Here is a 21,295-nt window from a genome sequence, read left to right as displayed (position 1 = left end):
TAGATGATTGTAAATATTATCGACGTTGTAATGTTCTTGCAAATTCACTGTGTATGCTAGTTTTATTACGGTGCAAGTTCAATGATAGTGGTAACAATGTTGTTTTACTTCTTCCTTCACACTTCTCCTCTTCAGTGCTGTTGTGGCACTGAAGCCAGAAAATGGGTCAAGAGAGGTTTGATAGTTGGTATGCTTCTCAGTGACGATATTTAAATATGTACATTATGTGACTGGTACTTCACAGCGGAATAAAATTTATAGTTGATAGATAGCAGCGCTTAATGTCCAAAAGGCGTAGTTTTCAAATAAATTCAGAAAAAAGTATCGCCAATAATATCGAGTTACTCCAGGCGGAATTTGTGTATCTAGTTGAGGTTATCCCAATAGTGAACTGTTCGAATGGACTTCTTGGAACGTTAAATTCAATTTCTTCAACAAAGTTTGAATTAGGTGCAAGTGTTCTGCAGCTCCTGTTAGGATCGCCAATATATCTAAATATGATATTTAATTTAAAATTGTTGTTTCTTTATTGTTTGCTCTTGTTGAAAATTAAAGTATTAATCAAAAATTGTCTTTTCCCATGGTGTAATAATAACAAGGTGTTGTCAGTAACTTAACCTCACTTTTTCGGCAGGTCTATTCCGGTCACGCATTTTAAAGTAGTAGAAAAGGTACTAATTATTTATTACTTTTAATCCGTTTGTGCATACTATTTCAAATTAAATGTAGGAAAATGTATAGTTACAAGCTTATAAGCCTGAATATATGTTTGTATCGTTAGCTCCACACAGCTTGGACATATATTGTAAGTTATGAAAAAGTAAAGGCCGTAAAATAAAGAAATTTCCTATAACACTGTATATGATTTTTTAAATAGATTAAAACACATAAATACCGATAATATAAGCGAAATCGTAATCTAACCGTGCTGCCGCTCTATTCTAGTGTATCAGTAGTCCATTTGGCTCGATATTATGACAATGCAGCAAAAGATATTTAATATAAAAAAATCGCCTTTCCATACGATTTTTGTGTACGTATTTTTCCTTTGATAACCACGATATCTTTTATATTTTATATTTTGAGGAGCAATTTTAAATATTAATATCGTTCTGAAAACACCAAGTTCTTTAAAAATCGCTATAAAACGAAATACTAAAATGGAGTATTTTAGATACTATTTCCCAACGTATAGTAGTATAAAAATTAAGATCGGAAGCACTGAAAATAAGCATGCCGATCTTGTCAAAATTACAACAAACACGTCGCTACTGACAACACCTTGTTATTATTCCACCATGGTATTTTCCAATAACAAAAAAATTTATAGAACAATAAGTTTAACTTCAAGAATTTAAAAAGTGTAAAAACATACAGTTTAATTACCCTACACACTGAACGGCTCACATATTTTATGCCGTTTAGATATGCGGCAGTAAACATACGTTTACAAATAAGAGATAACTACTGCGCTGCTACGACGGCAATTTAACTTATGTATATGTATACAATTGAAACTTTGCAACTAACAAATGATATTAATATGATGAAACATATTTTGAGCACTGGGATATGATCCTAATGATTTTTGACTATAACTGATTATTGCATCTGAACTAAATAATAATAGCAGAGACTTTTTATTAAAATAGTGATTTTGCAGGCTTCAGACTGGAATGCGTGGTGCTTTTGGCAAACCTCAGGGGACCGTTGCCCGTGTTCATATCGGACAACCCATAATGTCAGTTCGGTCAAGCGACCGGTACAAAGCTCAAGTAGTGGAAGCTCTTCGTCGCGCCAAGTTCAAATTTCCCGGACGTCAAAAGGTTAGTATTGTATTATATGTATAAAAAAGCTACGTAGGATTATGCTTAAGTATAAATTAATGCGATTTTGGCCGATTCCAACAGAGCAAGCAAGTCGTTCCTCTTCTGTGCTTACGCCAAATGAGCCAAGTCCTTCTCCGCCTGGTCTTTCCATCGCAGAGGAGGCATTCCTCTATAACCAGCATCGCACCCCGCGTTGAATACTTTCAGAACTGGAGCGTTACTTTGTATTCGTAAGACATTACCCATAGAGCTGCAAAAAAATCGATTTCTACAACATCGATCTTTTAACAAAATTTGTTGATTAACATCGATTAACATCGATTAAAATCGAATTTTCAGTAGTAACTTGTATAATCTAGCAGGTATGTTTTTCAAATCGTACGATTTGAGATCGTTGCGATTTGCAACATTTTTTTGAATGTTTGTGATGAAAGTAATGAATATTTATAATACAAACTGCTTGAAATAGAGGATTGATGTCATATCCATTGGTTTAGTGTAAATTTTTTGTTTTTTCTTAAGAAATCTCCAAAATAGGTTTTGTTAATCGCACCGATTTCAAATCGTCCGGTTTGCAGAACATACCGATAGTTTTAAATCAATAAGATTTTACATCAAAACGTTATCTTTAGTTTTTTTTTAAGAAATAGTATATATAACAAGAATATTTAGTACATATGCTGGGCTTTAATGTAGCGCGCCTATCCGAAATTATGTTTCCAGCTTTGCTGTACGTACGTTCGGATTCTGTTGAGCAAGCTGGTATGCAAAGATAGTGAACGGCACAGGTTGCTATTTCCTCCATCTCGTTCGCATGAATCTACAATATGGGCACAAAGTATTAACTAACCTGTGAGTTATAATGGATTAAGAACTTACCTTCCAATATTTCAATGGGCAGACATTTTGTTAAGAATGAGGTTTTTCCTAAAATTGCCTTATTTTGATAATAGCATTCACTTGTGGAGTGTAACTTTTTTTCGCTAAGTTTTTCCTCCATGAATTCAAAAAAGCTGGATTTTTTGGGATATTTGGGATATATTATAACGTGGTCCAAAGATATGCGAAAAAAAATATTCGGACGAATTGATAACCTTTTACCTTTTGTGAAGTCGGTTAAAAATATGGTAGCTACACCCCGCGTCATAATTAGAGTGCTCGCTATGCAAAAAATTTGTACAAGTTGGTACCAATTGTTACCAAATCGTGTTCGTTTAGCCAAAAACCCAGTAAAATTTGCAAGGAGAGAGCACAATTTTGACATTTCATTTGGAGGGGAAGTTGCAAATTCGTGCTGGGAAAATTTTTGCCAGTAAGAATTTGCAAGCAGGATTGTGGCACACGGTTGAATTTTTGTAAAAATGTTTTTATTGGTTAGGTTTTTGTTTTCTGGCCGTTTATTGTAATATTTTGATTGTTTTTTTGAGCTCTAGGCCTAGGGTAAATAAAACGATTGGATGTCTTATCTATCTTCCTTTTTGTTTATTACTGTCGATATTTCGCCTTTAATCTAAAGGCATCCTCAGGACTGCAAAAACACAATATGAATACATACACAAATAATTATTTACACAACGTACAACAAAACAACTTACAATCTTAGCTTTGCCTGGTCGACTAAACATATGCGCGAAAATGCGTTAACAAACAAACTTGGTGACAATAAGTATAAGCATGAAAATGTAAACAATTCAAAATACAGTAATCATAAACAAAAAACATACAACATACAGAAATGTTGCTATCGGACCGACGATTCGTTTTTTCCTGAACACCTGACAATAATAATGTAATGTTGGGATGATACATACATACAATTCTTCGTCTTACTGTTCATCGCTTCATGTATTGTTGTTTGTATGTTTTTTGTTTATGATTACTGTATTTTGAATTGTTTACATTTTCATGTTTATACCTATTGTCACCAAGTTTGTTTGTTAATGCATTTTCGCGCATATGTTTAGTCGACCAGGCAAGGCCAAGATTGTAAGTTATGTTTTGTTGTGCGTTGTGTAAATAATTATTAGTATATGTATTCATATTGTGTTTTTGCAGTCCTGAGGATGCCTTTAGATTAAAGGCGAAATATCGACAGTAATAAACAAAAAGGAAGTTAAGACATCCAATCGTTTTATTTACCCTAGGTCTAGAGCTCAAAAACACAATCAAAAAAAATTTTATTTATTTATTTATTTATTTACAAGAGAAACGATTATTAATAATTGTTGCACTTAGTTTGTCAAAAATTAATTTGAATCAACAAGTTGGTTAAATTGGAAATTTGATAATCTTGTTGCGATTTACTAATGAAAGAAGTATGTAAATATTTGTTTATTCAATTAATTTAATTAATTCCAAACATTTGAAAGGTACTCAGTATCGACACCACTGTCGATATAGGAAATCCGACAGTGACTTCCACAAAGAAATTGAAGCGTATGTTGAAGAAAGTCAGAATAATAAGAAATATACGTATAGGTCATGTTTTGTTTTCCACCTGAAATAATTAAAAAAATTTATTATGCTCGAAATGCAACCGTGGACGCCAGCTGGCAGTGAAGCTTACAAATGTTTGCTAATTCCTGTTCGCGCAAAACTTAGTAAGTTTCTCTCTTTGGGAGAGTAAGGTACCTTATTTTGTTACCGGCTAAATCTTACTGGCAGTTGCATAGCGAACACTCCTATTATAATCGCATCTCATATTGACAAGTTTAAACAATTTAACTTTTTGCTACTTAGTTTTAGTTATTTTCTTATACAAATATAGTTTATTCTTTAACAATGACTTACACCCCTATTCTGCAACTCTTCCGTATTCGGATTTTGCTACGAATCGTAGAAATAGTATGCTGCAATCCGAATCATATTTTCGAACTTTCGAAATTCGTAACAATGGCATGCCTAAAAACGATCGAGTAAGCTTTTTTTGTACGAAAACAATTCTGTGTCGGAGGGGAAATAAAAGATGTAAATCGATGTGTGTTTGCAAGAAATATTGGTGGTGTTCATTTAAACAGACGAATTTGCCTTTCGCATATACATATATTTTTATCCATAGCTTTATATAAACGAGCAAAAAAGAATATTTGTTGCCCCTTATCGAGAAACTTGGGTCCGGTTTAGTTAATGTACAACGATTTTCGGTTGTTGTGTCCAAACGCATAACCCGAATCCAAAAACTTTAACATACACGTGTAATCAAAGGATTCACATTTTATTTAAGATAAATTTTTCAAATTTCCTACCACTAGCTTATTAATAAACTCGGTTTGCACTATGCACTTTTTTGCAAATTTCGATGTGGGTTCTGCGCAAAAATACTGTGGACGGCGTAGCCGGAGTGATATGCACAGAAAAGAGAATTCTACTTAGTAAGGGTTATAATCCCTAAGCGCGGCCGAAGGCAGAAGCAAATGCAACAGGTGGTGGACCTAACAAAGTGCATGTTTTCAATGGCTTGGAAGAAGCTGTTATTGCATTAACTGGATTGAGAACCAGAGCCTCAGGCATAGGAGGAGGGAGTTCTGGCTTGTGGTTCAACAATTCAACCAGAAGCTGACATAGATGCGCCCATGGTTACTATGCCCGACAGCTCCGCATACCTTTGTGAATCCATTACCATAGCGCCCGCTTACTCTGCTGCTATAATTGCAAATACATCAGAATCCATAATTTTCCTCAAAATATGTAAATTTAACCAATTTTACAATACACAAGCACATGATGAGTGTTTCTTTTTTTAATTCCTTTCCACTTTGTTTTCCTTCATTCAGCTATCTTCGAAAAACAACTGATAGCTGGCAATGCTGCACATGTTTCCGCAAAGGTTGCAGCATGTGGATTTTTCGTATTTCGTAGCGTAGCTACGAATTACGAATTACGAAAATTCGGGTTCTAGAATAAGGGGGTGAATAAATCTAAGTTTCACACTCTGTGCAATATTTAAAAAAATTCAACAAACTTTCGTAAAAATATCGAGCTTTTTAATTCGATTTCTTAGGAAGATTTTCAGCATGCAGTTTTTTAGCCCACTCAATTTAAGTATAATAATGTGCAGCTTAGAAATAGCTACACCTTCAAACAAAAATAATTCCAGAAATCAACGGTAAGCCCTAGCTATTTCCAACTTGCACTTTGTTATACTAAAATTGAGTGGGCTACAAAACTGCACAGTCAAAATCTGTCTAATAAATCTAATTAAAACCCTTTACGAAAGTTTGTGGAATTTTTCAGAAATTTTGCACATAGTTTGAAACTTGCATTTATTTAAGTCTTTGTTAAAGAATAAATTATATCTTTATAAAGACCTAACTAAAATAAATAGCAAAAATCGAAGACACTGGAGGTAGCGAAGACACTAGAGGCCTTGCTACTCCCGCATTACACGAACCACCTGGCCCCGGCGATGTATCAGCATGGGTTCCGTAAAGTGCACTAAAGCGCTAAACAATCAGATAACACCTGCCCTAAACTGCAACCGCCCCTGTGAGAGAACAGTCCTAGTAGAGTTGGATCTGTCTGACACTTGCTTGCAGCGGAGCCCTCGCCATGGCACTACACGAACTGACGGACGGAGTCCAGAGGTTCACAAAGCAACCTCTGGACCCGATAGCATATCGACAGGCCTTGAATGGCATTTACTGGTAGTCCCACCCCTATTGCGAGTGTCGACTAGTAGTAGATAAACGACTATTATTCGATTATCGCTTTTCCATGGTATTGCGAATGTCGATTTCCCGTGCAATAAGCGACTGTGAAAAGTTTTTAGTTGGTTGTTGCTGGAGCGACTACAAGAACCCCGCCCAGATCGGTTAATATCTCAGTCGTTGTCGTCAAGTTCCACTAACGGCAGCCCTAAGAAGCGTACAGCCTGTTGTTGTTGTAGCGGCTACTAAGCCCCGCTCGGGTCGGTTCGTCCGTCAACGTTGTCGTCCATTTCAGCTAGGGGGAGGCCCAGGAATTGTGCGATTTCCACAGGGTCTGTCCATAGGGACAGGGACGTCAGCCGAGCGGGGTTCTCAGGGCATGTGAAGAGGTGCCGAGAGTCAAGTGGCGACTCTCCACATGCCGGGCATTGGTTGGGCACATCCTCATTGATTCTGCTCAGGTAAGAGTTTAGCCTGCTGCCATAGCCACAGCGAAGTTGGGCTATTGTAGTGCGGGTCTCCCGAGGCAGACAAAGTTCTGTCCCGTCCACGTCCGGTGGTTGTGTGCCTAGAAAGGCATTCACAGGGCGGGAGTCTACATAACTCGAGACTGATTCCCTGTGAATACCGTTCAGGGCCTGTCGGTAAGTTTACGGGTCCAGAGGTTGTTTAATAAACCTCTGGACTTCGTCCGTCAGTTCGTAGAGATGCCTCCTGACGTGCCTTGGCGAGGGCTCTTCTGCAAGCAGCTGTTTTTTGGGATGACCATGTATGTGGGCATTGTATTAGGTTTGTTCCACAAGCTACTTGTAGAAAAACTGCGTCCTGCTAGTCCCAGGCGACCACACGGGCGCTGCATAGTTTAGAACCGGCCGGCCAATCGCCTTGTATGTTGCCAACAACGTTTCTTTTTCTTTGCCCCAAGTGCTGCCGGCCAGCGACTTGAGGATATTGTTGCGGTTCTGTTATTTGTTGACAATTGCGGTTGTATGCACCGAGAAGTAGAGCAGACTGTCGAAGGTAACTCCGAGAATTTTCGGGTTATTCACCGCCGGTTTTGTTGCGCCATCAACGTGAATACCCAGTTGCGGTCTGACCTCCTTCGTCCAGGTGTGAATAGGGTTGCCGAGGATTTCGCAGGGGATAGGGCAAGGCTCCTTGCAGTGAAGAAGCGAGAAAGTTCGGCAAGATAACCGTTTACTTTCGAGCACAACTCATCAATTCCATTCCCAGACGCCATGATCGAACAATCGTCAGCATAGGAGACAATATTGACACCCTTTGGTGGTTGAGGAAGCTTTGAAATGTAATAATTAAACAGTAGCGGGGAAAGGACACTACCCTGTGGAACCCCCTGTTTTATTTTTCTAAGTTTGCTCGATTTGTCTCTAAACATTACCGACGAGTGTCGACCACTCATAATTTTCCGACCACCGTTTGAGCCTCTGTAGGAGAGAGGAAGCCTCTATCTTCTAGTAGCGTGGAATGGCTGACAGTGTCAGTTCGCCTCGTTAATTCTTGTTGCTTATTTCCACTATTTCACTTGCTAAGCCAACTACAATCAAGCGCAGCTATTCCGCTGCAATTCACTTGATCGTGTGGTTTTTGGTTTTATTGGTTTTTGTTAATTTTTCTATTATTAGAATGTTTAACTTTTAGGTGTGCTCATCCTTAAGTTAATTGTTTTTGTTATTTTATGGCCTTATAACAATTATATTCAACAATTTTTATTGAGCTCGAGGCCGTTTTTAATGAAAACTTATTGTGGTAAAGCAACAATAATTTGAAAAATGATGAGGAAATGTGGTGATTTCCGAAATAGCTATCACTTCTACCAATCAAAATGAAAATGCAAAAAGAAATAAAAAAGTGAAGCCTGAACTCGTAATTTGTAACCAAAATGAAATATAAAAGACAAAAACAAGTAAAAAAAATAAAAAAGCGAAGTCTAAATTCGTAATTTGTAATGACAAAAAGCTAAGTTCAAAAATATAAAAACATGCCAAAACATTCAAAAAGTGGTAGGCTTAGGAAACTACATTTTATGTAGGCTGACTACAGGTGTATTTTTTATCCTGGCTGTATCGGATTTGCCATGTCGAATTTTTGAAATCTAACTTCAAACTCGTGATCTGTGAGCCCAAAATCATAGAGTAACAAGTTTCAAGCCAATCCGATTACTTTGCACAATATTGTCCACCATTTTGAATTTTTAAAATCTAACTTCAGATTCGTATCACTGACCCTAAAAACCCCACGTAGCAAGTTTTAAGCCATTCCGATAAGATAACGAATATTGGCCAATTTTTATCGTTAGCTGGCCCATAGTGCATTGACCAGATTTTCACAGCTTCACAGCACGTCAAATTCCGGAGAAGACATTAGATAAGCAAATGGAAACACATCATATGATATCTTTTGTCGACTTTAATGGGTCGATTATCGATAGCAACCGAACTTCAGTTGTTTTGCAGTTGCCGAAACGATATTACAGACGGCAACTGGCAACTCTAAAATTTTTTCCTCTATCAACTGAAGCAATTCTTTTAAAATTACCGACATTCCAAATTTACCAAATTGAAGTGATTGCTTTGGGGCTTCCATCTGAGAAAAATTGAAAAAGTGGAAATACCTACTATTACCTTACTCTTTGACTTTAAATTACGAAAGAAGGGGGACGTAGGTGGACAGTTTTAACGTAGCATCTCCACAGGCAAAAAATGTTGGCTATAATTTTTTGTTTGCCAGATAAGCATTTTATCAGTGCACTTGCACAATACTCGTAAAAGCTCCGCATTGATTATTGCGAATACGAAAGCGAATTTAAAATTACGCGGAAGTTCCGCGGTGGAGAATGCGAATGCGAATATTCGCAACAACCCTGGTTTAATTGTGAAAGTAGCTAATGTAGTTTTCGGGTATTGTGCGATGATTATTTACAGGCAAGTGTGTTTCTTGTATCGAAAGGACTGTTGGTGAGTTGGAAGTGGTTTAGTAGCCATTTATGTTCCAATGGAATATATTAAACACCATTATGGAAATTAATATATTTTTTCTTTTTTTAATTTGAATCTAAATCACCTTTATTAAGGTGAGATAGAAAATAGTAATTTTTCCGCAAAAGGTTTTGGCTAAGTTGCGAGATTGGGGAGACGGCATCAGAGAAAACCTCAGACATGTTTCTTTCGTTGCTGGTGGTTGTGGACGTGTAGTTGTTGGTAGTTGTGGGTTTATTTATGTTGGAGGATGTTTTTTCGCTAATTTCGTGTAATATTGTTGGTGCTGTGGTGTTATTTGTTGTTATTGGGTCATGGAATTTTGAGAAGTACATGTGGTTGCTGGAGGCCTATTTTGCGTAATATTAGAGTATGCGGTGAAAATCATTGGGCGTTGTATTTGTGAGCTGTATATGTCTTTTGCTTGTTTCATAGAGCATTTTCTTTGTAGTTTTATTTTCAAAATTTCTTTTAGTTGCAAAAACTTTGTATATTTGTTTGAGTTAGCGGGGTGCTCTTCACAATTTGCACACTTTGTGCGTATGCATTGGACGGGCGTGTGGAGATGTAAGTTGCAGTTGACGCCAGAGGGGTTGTTTTTGCAATGTTTCTGCGTGTTACCAAGTCTCTGGCAACTTTTACACCTACTCGGGTTTGGGATATACTCCTTGATTTTTACTTTGTACCAGGAGACATTGGTCGACTCCGGAAAGTGGTAGGAATAAAAAGTCGGTAAAACTACGCCGGAAGGTTGGCGTTTGTCGTCTATAAGCTTAGTGAACTTATATATGCCTACGACACCTTGGGATTCGAGTTCTCTAACAATTTCTTTATCGGGGATAGTGCTTAAGCATCCCAGTAGATAATTTCAGGAGTTAAAGGCCCTTCCGAAAGGCCTTCCTGAGAATCAAGAGGCCTTCCACTCTACATTCCTTTCTCCTTTCTTTTTTGTATGGAGTGGCACAAATTGAAGGGCTTCCTCTTTCGCTACCCATAGAAGGCCTTCCAGATGGGCTTTTATAGGACGTACTTCAGAAGGCCTTTTGGAGGAGTTCTTTAAAGTTGCTTCTTTAATTTATAAAAATCATACATCTTTGAAGTATTTGCTTAAGGTTTATATCAAATATGTGTTATTGGAATTCATTTGTAATTCTAAATAATATAAATTTATGCATTCGCGTAAATTCTAAATGGATAAGCCCTTCTAGAAGGCATGCAAGGAAGCACTTTTTCAGCCCTTCTTGGGTAGGCCTCTTAGAATGGCTTCACCTAAGAAGACCTACCTAAATTATCTTCTGGGTCCTGAGAGTCGAGAGGCCTTCCACTCTACATTACTTTCGCCTTTCTTTTTGCATGGAGTGGCACAAATTGAATGGTTTCGTCTTTCGCTACCCATGGAAGGCCTTCCAGAAGGGCTTTTATAGGACATACTTCAGAAGGCCTTTTGGAGCATTTCTTTTAAATTTGCTTCTTCAATTTATAAAAATCATACATATTTGAAGTATTTGCTTAAGGTTTATATCAAATATGTGTTATTGCAACTTAAATGTTTATTGAAACTTATTTGTAACATTCGCGTAAATTGTAAATGGATAAGCCCTTTTAAAAGGCATGCAAGGAAGCACTTTTTTCAGCTCTTCTTGGGTAGGTCTCTTAGAATCGCGTTCAGTTTTAATATTTTTTTTCTGACTTACGCTTTTTTTCAAAAAAAAAAAATTTTTAATATACTTTGAAAAATTAATCTTTGCAGATTTTTCAGAATTTTTGCAAATTTTAAAATGTGGAAATATATAGTTCATATTATATAATGAGCTAGGCTTTTAAGTAAAAATAAATAAACATTGAATAAACAAACGAAAAATAACCAAACTTTATCAAAACGTTGCTGGCTTAATTAGCCGATCGCAAGTGTAAGTCCATAGCCAAAGGTAGTCTTCTACGATGATTGTACTAATACGCAAACGTCAAAGCTGTGAAGCTGTGTTGTTTGTGATCTGCTTAAATTTTGTGTTTTATAAAGCTGTTTACGCTTAATAAAGAAAGAAATTTAAAAAAGTGTTAACTTCTGGTACATCATTTAAAGATAAGTAAAATATTAAAATTTCCTGTAAATTTGATTAATATAACTTGATATTAGCCGTCATCGATTCGCCATCAGTTAGCGAGTGGCGAAACGAACGAACTCAATGAGGTACAACCAAACTCGCTATCGTCTATCCGTGCTAGCTAACTTTGTTGTTGCTTTCGCATGCAAAATTCTTCTTTAAGCGACCGGAACTCAAACATAGCGAGCGAGAAGTGGCGAATCGATGACGGCTGTTCTTAATTGCATGTTCCGAGTATTTTGTTTCATATAATATATTAGGGGTATTCTCGAAGTCTTGCACGATGCACGGATTGCACGAAATGCAAAAATACTATTCCAAATTTCGAAGAGTACGAGAACACCCCATTGCAAAGTGGTAGCATGCATGGGGAGCAAGCAGCGAAATTATGTATCAGATACAATAACAAGAGACAGCAAAAAAAAATTAAGTGAGCGAGATGAGAGGAATGAGAGAAATATGTAGCAATTCCAACAACAAAACAACTAGCACAGGGTCGCTATTATCTTGCTATGCTATTTTGCAAAATATATACATGGGTTTCGACGTTGCATATTTTGCAGCGATAGGAAATGTTGTTTCCCATGAATTTTCTTGTTGTGTGTTTGCAATTTATGCAATCCGTGCAATCCGTGCTACGTGCAATGGCTTTGCAAGATTTGGAGAATACCCCTATTGTTTTTGTACAATTGTTTTTGTTTGTGCATATTGATTTTGCTCTTTTTGTCTTTTTTGTCATTTCTGCTGTTTCATCTTTAACACAGCTGTTTGCGTTGTGTTTATTAGGTGTCAAATATACAGTGCATTTAAAACTGTTCGCTACATAGCTTTCCAACTGATATTTACCAGCTGATTGGTTCTCTGTTTGATAAATCGTTTTCAAAACAGTTTTGCTTTTAAAACCTAAAAATTAAATATAATTTTAAACATGTCGTGTATTTACACCAATTGCCACGTTAAAAGCGACTCCTATATGTCATGCTGGCTCTGCGATGGGATTGCCCATATAAAATGTGTTGGTTTGAGCGGTAGGGTGTTAGACGCTATTAACGAGGGAAAGGGTCTTCGTTGGTCTTGTCAAAAATGTAGATCAACCGAAGTTGATTTATTTAAATTCAGTCCAGAAATGGTTTTTCCAAAAAGTTGGTTGTAATTCCTCCGAGAAAATCAATCTTTGTCTCTAGATTTGCTAAAGATACTTCTTCGGATGATATAAAGTCGTACATATCGACTAAAATTAGAACTAAAGATGTATTTATTCGTAAATTTAATTTTAAATACGATCGCGATATTTCATCTTTTAAAATTGCAGATTTTGATTCACTACTAAATAGTTCATTTTGGCCGACCGGGGCGTTTGTTCGCGAGTTTGAGTATAAACCTAATAAAAGTAATAATAACGTAGCTAAAATTTCTAATATTAATTCGGATTCAAAAAACTAACTCGCAAGTCTAATTTAAGTATTTACTATCAAAACGTTAGAGGTTTGAATACCAAATTAACTGACTTATATTTAAAAGGTTTTGACTGCAATTATAATATTATTTCCTTGACCGAAACATGACTCAAACCTCATATTTTTAATTCCGAAATTCTTCCAAATGAATCAAATATACAGGAGTCAGGAGTGACCGCGAGGGCAGAATTGGCGGTGGTGTTCTTTTTGCGGTACATTCATCGATACCATCCGAGGAAGTTAGTGTTCCTGTCATTGAATATACCGAATTTAAATGTATACGTGTACAGGCTCGAAAGATTTATATTTATTTAGCTCTCTGTTACATCCCTCCTAATTCTGCCGTATCAGTATATATGCAGCTAGTTTCTTTACTTGAGACCATAAATGCAATGCTTACGGCATCCGATTCTATGATTGTTTTGGGCGATTTAAATCTGCCACACATTTCATGGAACATCATTGACACCGATGTTGTACCAGTTTCATCTAGAGATAGTTACAATATACTTCTGAAGGAAATAACGGGTGATTTTTTAAGAGCTTGATAACTTTTTTAAAAAAAAAAACGCATAAAATTTGCAAAATCTCATCGGTTCTTTATTTGAAACGTTAGATTGGTCCATGACATTTACTTTTTGAAGATAATTTCATTTAAATGTTGACCGCGGCTGCGTCTTAGGTGGTCCATTCGGAAAGTCCAATTTTGGGCAACTTTTTCGAGCATTTCGGCCGGAATAGCCCGAATTTCTTCGGAAATGTTGTCTTCCAAAGCTGGAATAGTTGCTGGCTTATTTCTGTAGACTTTAGACTTGACGTAGCCCCACAAAAAATAGTCTAAAGGCGTCAAATCGCATGATCTTGGTGGCCAACTTACCGGTCCATTTCTTGAGATGAATTGTTCTCCGAAGTTTTCCCTCAAAATGGCCATAGAATCGCGAGCTGTGTGGCATGTAGCGCCATCTTGTTGAAACCACATGTCAACCAAGTTCAGTTCTTCCATTTTTGGCAACAAAAAGTTTGTTAGCATCGAACGATAGCGATCGCCATTCACCGTAACGTTGCGTCCAACAGCATCTTTGAAAAAATACGGTCCAATGATTCCACCAGCGTACAAACCACACCAAACAGTGCATTTTTCGGGATGCATGGGCAGTTCTTGAACGGCTTCTGGTTGCTCTTCACTCCAAATGCGGCAATTTTGCTTATTTACGAAGCCATTCAACCAGAAATGAGCCTCATCGCTGAACAAAATTTGTCGATAAAAACATTTCGAACCGAACACTGATTTTGGTAATAAAATTCAATGATTTGCAAGCGTTGCTCGTTAGTAAGTCTATTCATGATGAAATTTCAAAGCATACTGAGCATCTTTCTCTTTGACACCATGTCTGAAATCCCACGTGATCTGTCAAATACTAATGCATGAAAATCCTAACCTCAAAAAAATCACCCGTTAGCTGAACTTTGCCTTAAACAAATAAATATATGTCAAAATAAGTTTGGAAAGGTCTTGGATCTTGTTTACGTTGATGATGTTCCGAAGGCCTCTATTAATCGGTGTGATCCCCTAGTTTTGCCAGAGGATGCGTACCATCCCGCTCTTGAGTTAAGCTACGAAATCATAAATGAAATACATAATAATAAGTCGTATAGTTCAAGTACTAGATATGTTTTTGCGAAAGCAAATTTCAGGAAAATTAACAAAGAACTTTCAAAGTTATCTTGGCCAATATATAGAGATAACGTGGAGCGCAGCGTTGAGCACTTTAATGATACTGTTTTCAATTTGTTTCGAAAGTATGTGCCAAAACGTTGTATTGTTCATGAAGAACCAATACAATTATGCTTCACAAAAGAGCTTAAAAAATTGAAAAATAAAAAGTCACATCCTTTTAAACTGTATAAAAGAACGGGCTTACACAGTGATTACGTAAAGTACTCAATTTTGCGGCATAGCTACTTTTCATTAAATAAGAAATGTTATAATTCATATTTATGTAAAATTAAGAAGAATTTAATTAAAAATCCTAAATCATTTTATGGTTTCGTAAATTCAAAGCGTAAAGTACATGGTTTTCCGTCCGCTATGCATTATCGCAACACTGTGTCTAGCGACAGCCAACTCATTGCCAACATGTTTGCCCAGTTCTTTAGGTCCAATTATTCGGTAGACTTCCCTATAAGTGGAGACTTTCCGTTGCCCAATCAACTCTGCTTATATTCCACTAATATCTTCCGATGAAGTTTTACACTATTTAAAAACCTTAAAAGCGTCATTTAGGCCTGGATCTGATCATATTCCGACCTGTTTTCTTAAAAATTGCGTTGAGAACATCTGCGAGCCTTTAACAACTCTATTAAATTTGTCACTTAAACATGGCGTTTTTCCGTCAGCCTGGAAGGAGTCTTTCATAATACCACTTCACAAAAACGGCAGCAGGTCCTCTATAGAAAACTATCGAGGCATAGCGAAGCTCTCGGATATCCCCAAATTATTCGAAGCAATTATTGTTAATCAGCTGATATATTCTATATCTTCTTCAATTTCACAATCTCAACACTGATTTTCTAAAGGAAAATCTACTTTCACTAATTTATTGGAGTTTACAACTCATGTCTCAAACGGTTTTAGAGAAAATGCTCATACCGACGTAATATACACCGATTTCAGTAAAGCTTTTGACAAAGTATGTCACTCGTTACTCATCCGTAAACTCGACCTAATCGGCTTTCAGGAGTTCCTCAGGGAAGCCACCTTGGTCCGATTCTGTTCTCGATATTCATTAATGATATTTCTTCTATAATAAAACATTCAAAAATTTTAATGTATGCCGATGATGTGCAACTTTTTAAAACATTGTCCTCTATCGAAGAAAGGTCTTTGTTACAAGCGGATCTGAGCAACGTGGTTAGTTGGAGTAATGCAAACTATATGCCACTAAACCTTCAAAAATGTAAAGTTATGTGTTTCTCTCGGAGGGCTGTTCAACCAGCTGTTTATTCAATTTCAAATTATAATCTGGAGCAGGTATCCAATTTTGTCGATCTTGGTATCACAATGGATTCCAAACTCAATTTCAACCATCATATTAATGTTACAGCCAAGAAAGCCAAAGGCGTTTTTGCATTTGTAAAGCGATGGTCAAAAGAGTTCAAAGATCCTTATGTTACAAAAGCTCTTTTTACCACTTTAGTTAGGCCTATACTAGATTACGGATCTATTGTTTGGAATCCCCGCTACCAAGTTCATTCAGAGCGGATTGAATCAATTCAAAAATAAGTCTTGCTTTTTGCGTTGCGTGACTTTAACAGGGATTCAGATTACAATCTCCCCCCCTAACACAAGTTGTCTAAAGCTCATAAATTTGCCTACACTCGCAAGTCGTAGAGAAATGCTAGGGATAATATTTATCGTAAAATTAATGACAGGCTTGATTAATAGCCCGTCCCTTCTGGCTGAGGTCAATTTTAATGTGCCCTCGAGTGTCAAGACACTTTCGACCTCTATTTTTGAAGCCATGCAAAACTAATTTCGAACTAAACGAATCATTCCGTTGTTTATGTCAAGATTTTGACTCATTCCAGCACGTTTGGTATATCGGACTCGATTTTTACTATAAAGAAAACTATAATTTTCACTCTCAATAATTGAAATACTATATTTAGCATATCCAATCAGCTGATGAATTTGATTCTGTAGCTGAATAGTTTTAGATCTCGACACTTAACAAAATCCTGTTTCCACTACTCGGCACCAAAAAACTAAACAAATAAAAAGGTTCCGTACGTCATGCGGACTGCGCCCCTCGTGTCGGTTGGGCGGGAATGGAGGGTAAAAAGCCGTTGGGATTAATTACTTAATTAATATTACTTAGCTCGAACATACGAGTGCGCTTAGTTAGTTTATTTTTATTATTATCTAATCAATGTTTCGATTTTACTGCAAAAATGTATTCACAACAACAAAAAAAGAACAGTTTCTGAAAACTACCACTAATCTCGATCGACTGACTGATTGGGTTATTCTGCTATGGTTTTAGTGTTGAATTTAATAATGGCCCTATTGTGTATGGCGACTGATAGCCGATGGGCCAATATACTCAAATTCGCATTACGTATGGCTACTGGCTACTGAATGTCGGCTACTGAATCTACCAACGGAATTTTCCGTTTCCCGCTATCGATGATTTTGTTATTTGTTCACATAAATTGTTCAACGTATTGGAGCAAAGTTGCAAATTACTTGGAAAAGTTCATGTCAGAAAAGTAAATACGGATATTTTCTGCTCTTTTCTGTATACTAAGATTAATCGCTATGACTCATCGGCTTCACCTGGGCGTATCCCAGTAGATAAATTTCAGGAGTTAAAAGCCCTTCCGAAAAGCCTCCCTGAGAGTCAAGAGACCTTCCACCTTACATTCCTTTCTCCTTTTTGGCACAAATTGAAGGGCTTCTTCTTTCGCTACCCGTGGAAGGCCTTCCAGAAGGGCTTTTATAGGACATACTTCAGAAGGGCTTTTGGGGGAGTTCTTTTAAAGTTGCTTCTTTAATTTGATGTATTTTTGCTTGCGGTTTATATCAAACATGTGTTATTGCAACATAAAATGTTTTTTGAAATTATTTGTAATGTTAAATAATATAAATTTATGCATTCGCGTAAAATGTAAATGGATAAGCCCTTCTAAAAGGCATGCAAGGAAGCACTTTTTTCAGGCCTTCTTGTGTATGCCTCTTAGAATGGCTTTACTTAAGAAGGCCTACCTAAATTATCTTCTGGGATTGCCTCTGTTTTGTGATCGGCGAGGCTTATACGTAAACTTAAATACCCTTGTGGTCAGCTGATGTAAGTCAAGGGAAAAATTTGAATAGTTTTTGGCTATTTTTCTTTTGTTTAATTAATGCTTATACTTTTTTTTATAAAAGTCTGTCACTGTACCTAACCGGCGCCGGTATGTATGAATAAAACGAACAAAATATAATTTTTTTTTTTTGTCATTTTTAGATCTTTAGTTATTTTTAAGAGGCAACTTCTTTAAGGCAAATTGACAATAATAAATTGTTAAAAAATGATTTAATGTCAGGATAGTTCTGAGTGATTGTTTTTTTATGCCATGAGTATCACAATGTGGGCGTCAGCCGAAAGAGGATTAAGAAGGGTTTAGCCTGCAAATATTATGAAGAGGGTTGCCACCTGTTTGTGAAGTCAAATTTAGTTAAACTAAACTGATAATTGTGTCTAAACAAAAGGTTTACGACATCTTTTTTGTTATTTTATTACAAATACATACATTGTCAATCAGTGATTTGTTATGATCACATTCCTTTTAAATTACTGAACTCGTAAATTAACTCAGGGATGTTTTTACTCTTCACTTATTCCTTGCTAAATATTGTCAATTTTATCTTTGGCTGATACCCATATTGATATACATATTTCAGTTACCATATTCCCTTACTTAAATTGAATTTGATGTCCTTTAGAAGTAAAGCATTTTCGAAACCATTTCGTTCGTGCACCCCAATTACGTAGATGGGCTTGTTCGAGTTGTAATCGAACAGGCCCCTTTCGCTCTTTCATTCGTAATTCGCCATACAAAATTTTGAGACTGGATTACCTCATTTGTTGATAATGCAGATCCAATCACCACACAAATTACGAACAAATCTGCCGTCTCTAATTTGTATCGGAAATTTATCGAAACCAGTTGACAAATCAAAGTTGGAACTATTTCTGAGTGCGAAATGTAAATTCTATACATGAGTTTTTAGCAATAACATACATTTTGCATCAATTTAGTAGCGAAGAGAATAAAACCAAACCCAGAGACAGAGAACTGTCAAATCGAATTAGGAATGTGCTCGTGGGAATGGGGTAATTCGCGATCGTAATTGGGGAAGCGAACAAAGTAATTCCGGGTGCTGTGTGGAAACCGTATTACAGAATGTCGTGAACATAACAACAAAACAACCAAAGGACCCCGCACAATTTACATGGAGAATGGCTCCCTGTCGAATTAGCTCAAATTATGATATTTTGTAGCTTACGTCATTCTGATCAAAAGTGTCAATGGGTGCAAGACCAATTTATGGGCAATTGTCTAGATATCGAAGGTCAAAGGTTGCGACTAATAAGAAAAGAGTTCGCAGCTTATTTTATTAGGGGTTTTCAGAGACCTGCGTATGTTTGTACTGCGTAGTAGTAAAAGTCTTAACTGGCTATACAACAAACACCATATAAATTTAGATTTTCAACTCTGTACAAAAATTATAAAAAATCTGTCCATTTAATTATAGTATAATAAAGTACAAGTTTCAACTTGCTAAAAAATCCCGTTGATTTTTGAGAATTATTTTGGTTGAAGGTTTCAGTAGGCATCTTCTAACTATAAGCGGACACATTCTTGGGAACGAACAATTTTTTTTTTTTTTTTCATACAAAATGCCCTCCCATACCTGGACGTTCCGATAAGCGGACGTGAACACTCAAAACATGTCTAGTTGTGAAAAAAGTCTCCCATAAGCGGACGCGAAGCTCTAACATGCGGTTAATTATTATTATTTTTTTTCAGTCAGATACATATGTCCATGTTCAAAGATATTTTCTTTTACAGAAAAAGTGTTGCCTTTCGTTGCTGTTTTATTGCTGCTTGAACGAAGCGGGCAATGAGATTTGTCGGTAGGAAAGAAAACGCCACAAATTTGAATTTAGTTTCTGTTTCTGTCTATTGAAGATTTTTTTTACATAAATGAATTCATAGGACTCATCCAATTAATGGAAATATTTTTTTCTTCATAATTATATACATTAACTAAAAAACTACTGTCATACCTGTTTTTGTGTTAATTGCGTTGAATCCGTACGATCCACAAGCAGTTAAATTTCCCTCCGAATTTTGAGTTAGCTCACTTTAGATCTAGGTGTGCAATATGTTCGTGAGGTTGATGCCAAATTATTTATTGTACTCAAATATCATTTGCGCGTGTTAAAAATCGTTGGGTGACCTCAAGAGATATCCTATTATTCCGTCTCGCCTTCGGATAGCAATTTCACATGGGTCGACATGGAATAGTAATAGCTGCGGTCCAAGATACGAAGTTGCACAGCAATTCAACTCTGTCGAGATCGCGAGCGATATAATGGTGGGGGCTTAGCGTTCATCACGAGCCACACGGCGCAGTATCGTCGTATCGAAGCAGACATCGACCGCAGGGATACCATCCTGGAATGGCATATTTAACGTATATAAACCCACTTTCACCAGCTGCCCAGCAGAATATAACCCTTAAATAGGTGCACCGCTCAGAGGTGAAAACTGTATGATAGGTTGTGACTGTGGCATTCAAGCCTGTCGAATGATCGTAGGGGAACACATTTAGCTGAGCAGATAGACGATTCGACATTCTGTACAATGAACGGCAGAATTATGGGCAGTTGCTGTAGATCGGCAGACCCTATGCTGTCCTTAGCATCAGACCATCTGCCCATAGTCATCTCAATTGATAAACCTGCCGACTACGTCAACTTCTCCAGGTTGATTGGAAAGGCGTCGCGCATGTTAATGAAATCACCTTCACTGCCCTACCCACACCAACCGACGTTCACGTAGGTGAGCGTAAATTCCACAGGATTGTCACCGCTGCACATAGGGGTATTTTGCCGATTTATGCGGCCAAAAGTTATTTTTACGAATATTTCAACTCCAAATGTTTAGAAAAGTCGGGTTTTGACATATAGAATTGTAAATGTTTAAAATCAAGTAAGTATATATAAGGGGAGGACATCCAATTCTTCCATCAAAACAAAGAAAATGAAGTTGTTTAACGTTTGACATCGATAGACTCCATCTTGCCGTGGTCCGATTGTAGGAACACGCATATTTACGTGTTCGCCTCGGCGAGGAGAAGGTTTATATCTAGGTTAAAACATTAACAGAGTTGCCACCTGTTAAAATTTTTTGTTCCATTTGTTAAATGAATTGCTGCAATATGGGTATCAATGGAAATGGGTTTGAAAAGGCTTTATCTCCAAGCAACCTCCCAAGGTTGCCACCGGTTTAAAAAATAAAATTCAATTTTAATTTAGAGAATTAGGTAACTTAAATATGTACTATCACAGTATATGTAAGAAAATGTAATAAAACTACATTTTTGTAATAATAACAGTAATATAAAAAGTCCTATTTATTGTTAAGAAAATGTTGTAAGTATTAGTTCTTCTTATTTGGCGCTGTAACCGCCTAAGCGATTTTGACCGAGTC

General features: G+C 36.8%; 1 protein-coding gene across 1 annotated transcript in view; it reads left to right on the top strand.

Moving 5' to 3' along the window:
- The first annotated feature begins 1,636 nt into the window (after positions 1-1,636).
- Positions 1,637-21,295, top strand: part of LOC118748174 (60S ribosomal protein L10-like) — a 27,577-nt gene continuing 7,918 nt past the window's right edge. Inside the window, exon 1 of the mRNA XM_036482539.1 lies at positions 1,637-1,826. Within this exon, the coding sequence (XP_036338432.1) occupies positions 1,677-1,826 (150 nt within the window). The 5' untranslated portion in view covers positions 1,637-1,676. The remainder of the gene's footprint in view (positions 1,827-21,295) is intronic.

The sequence above is a fragment of the Rhagoletis pomonella genome, unplaced genomic scaffold (assembly GCF_013731165.1).
Source record: "Rhagoletis pomonella isolate Grant_MI unplaced genomic scaffold, Rhpom_1.0 Rhpom_scaffold_00001, whole genome shotgun sequence".
Taxonomy (NCBI): Eukaryota; Metazoa; Arthropoda; class Insecta; order Diptera; family Tephritidae; genus Rhagoletis; species Rhagoletis pomonella.
This window is presented reverse-complemented; position numbering and strand designations above follow the sequence as displayed.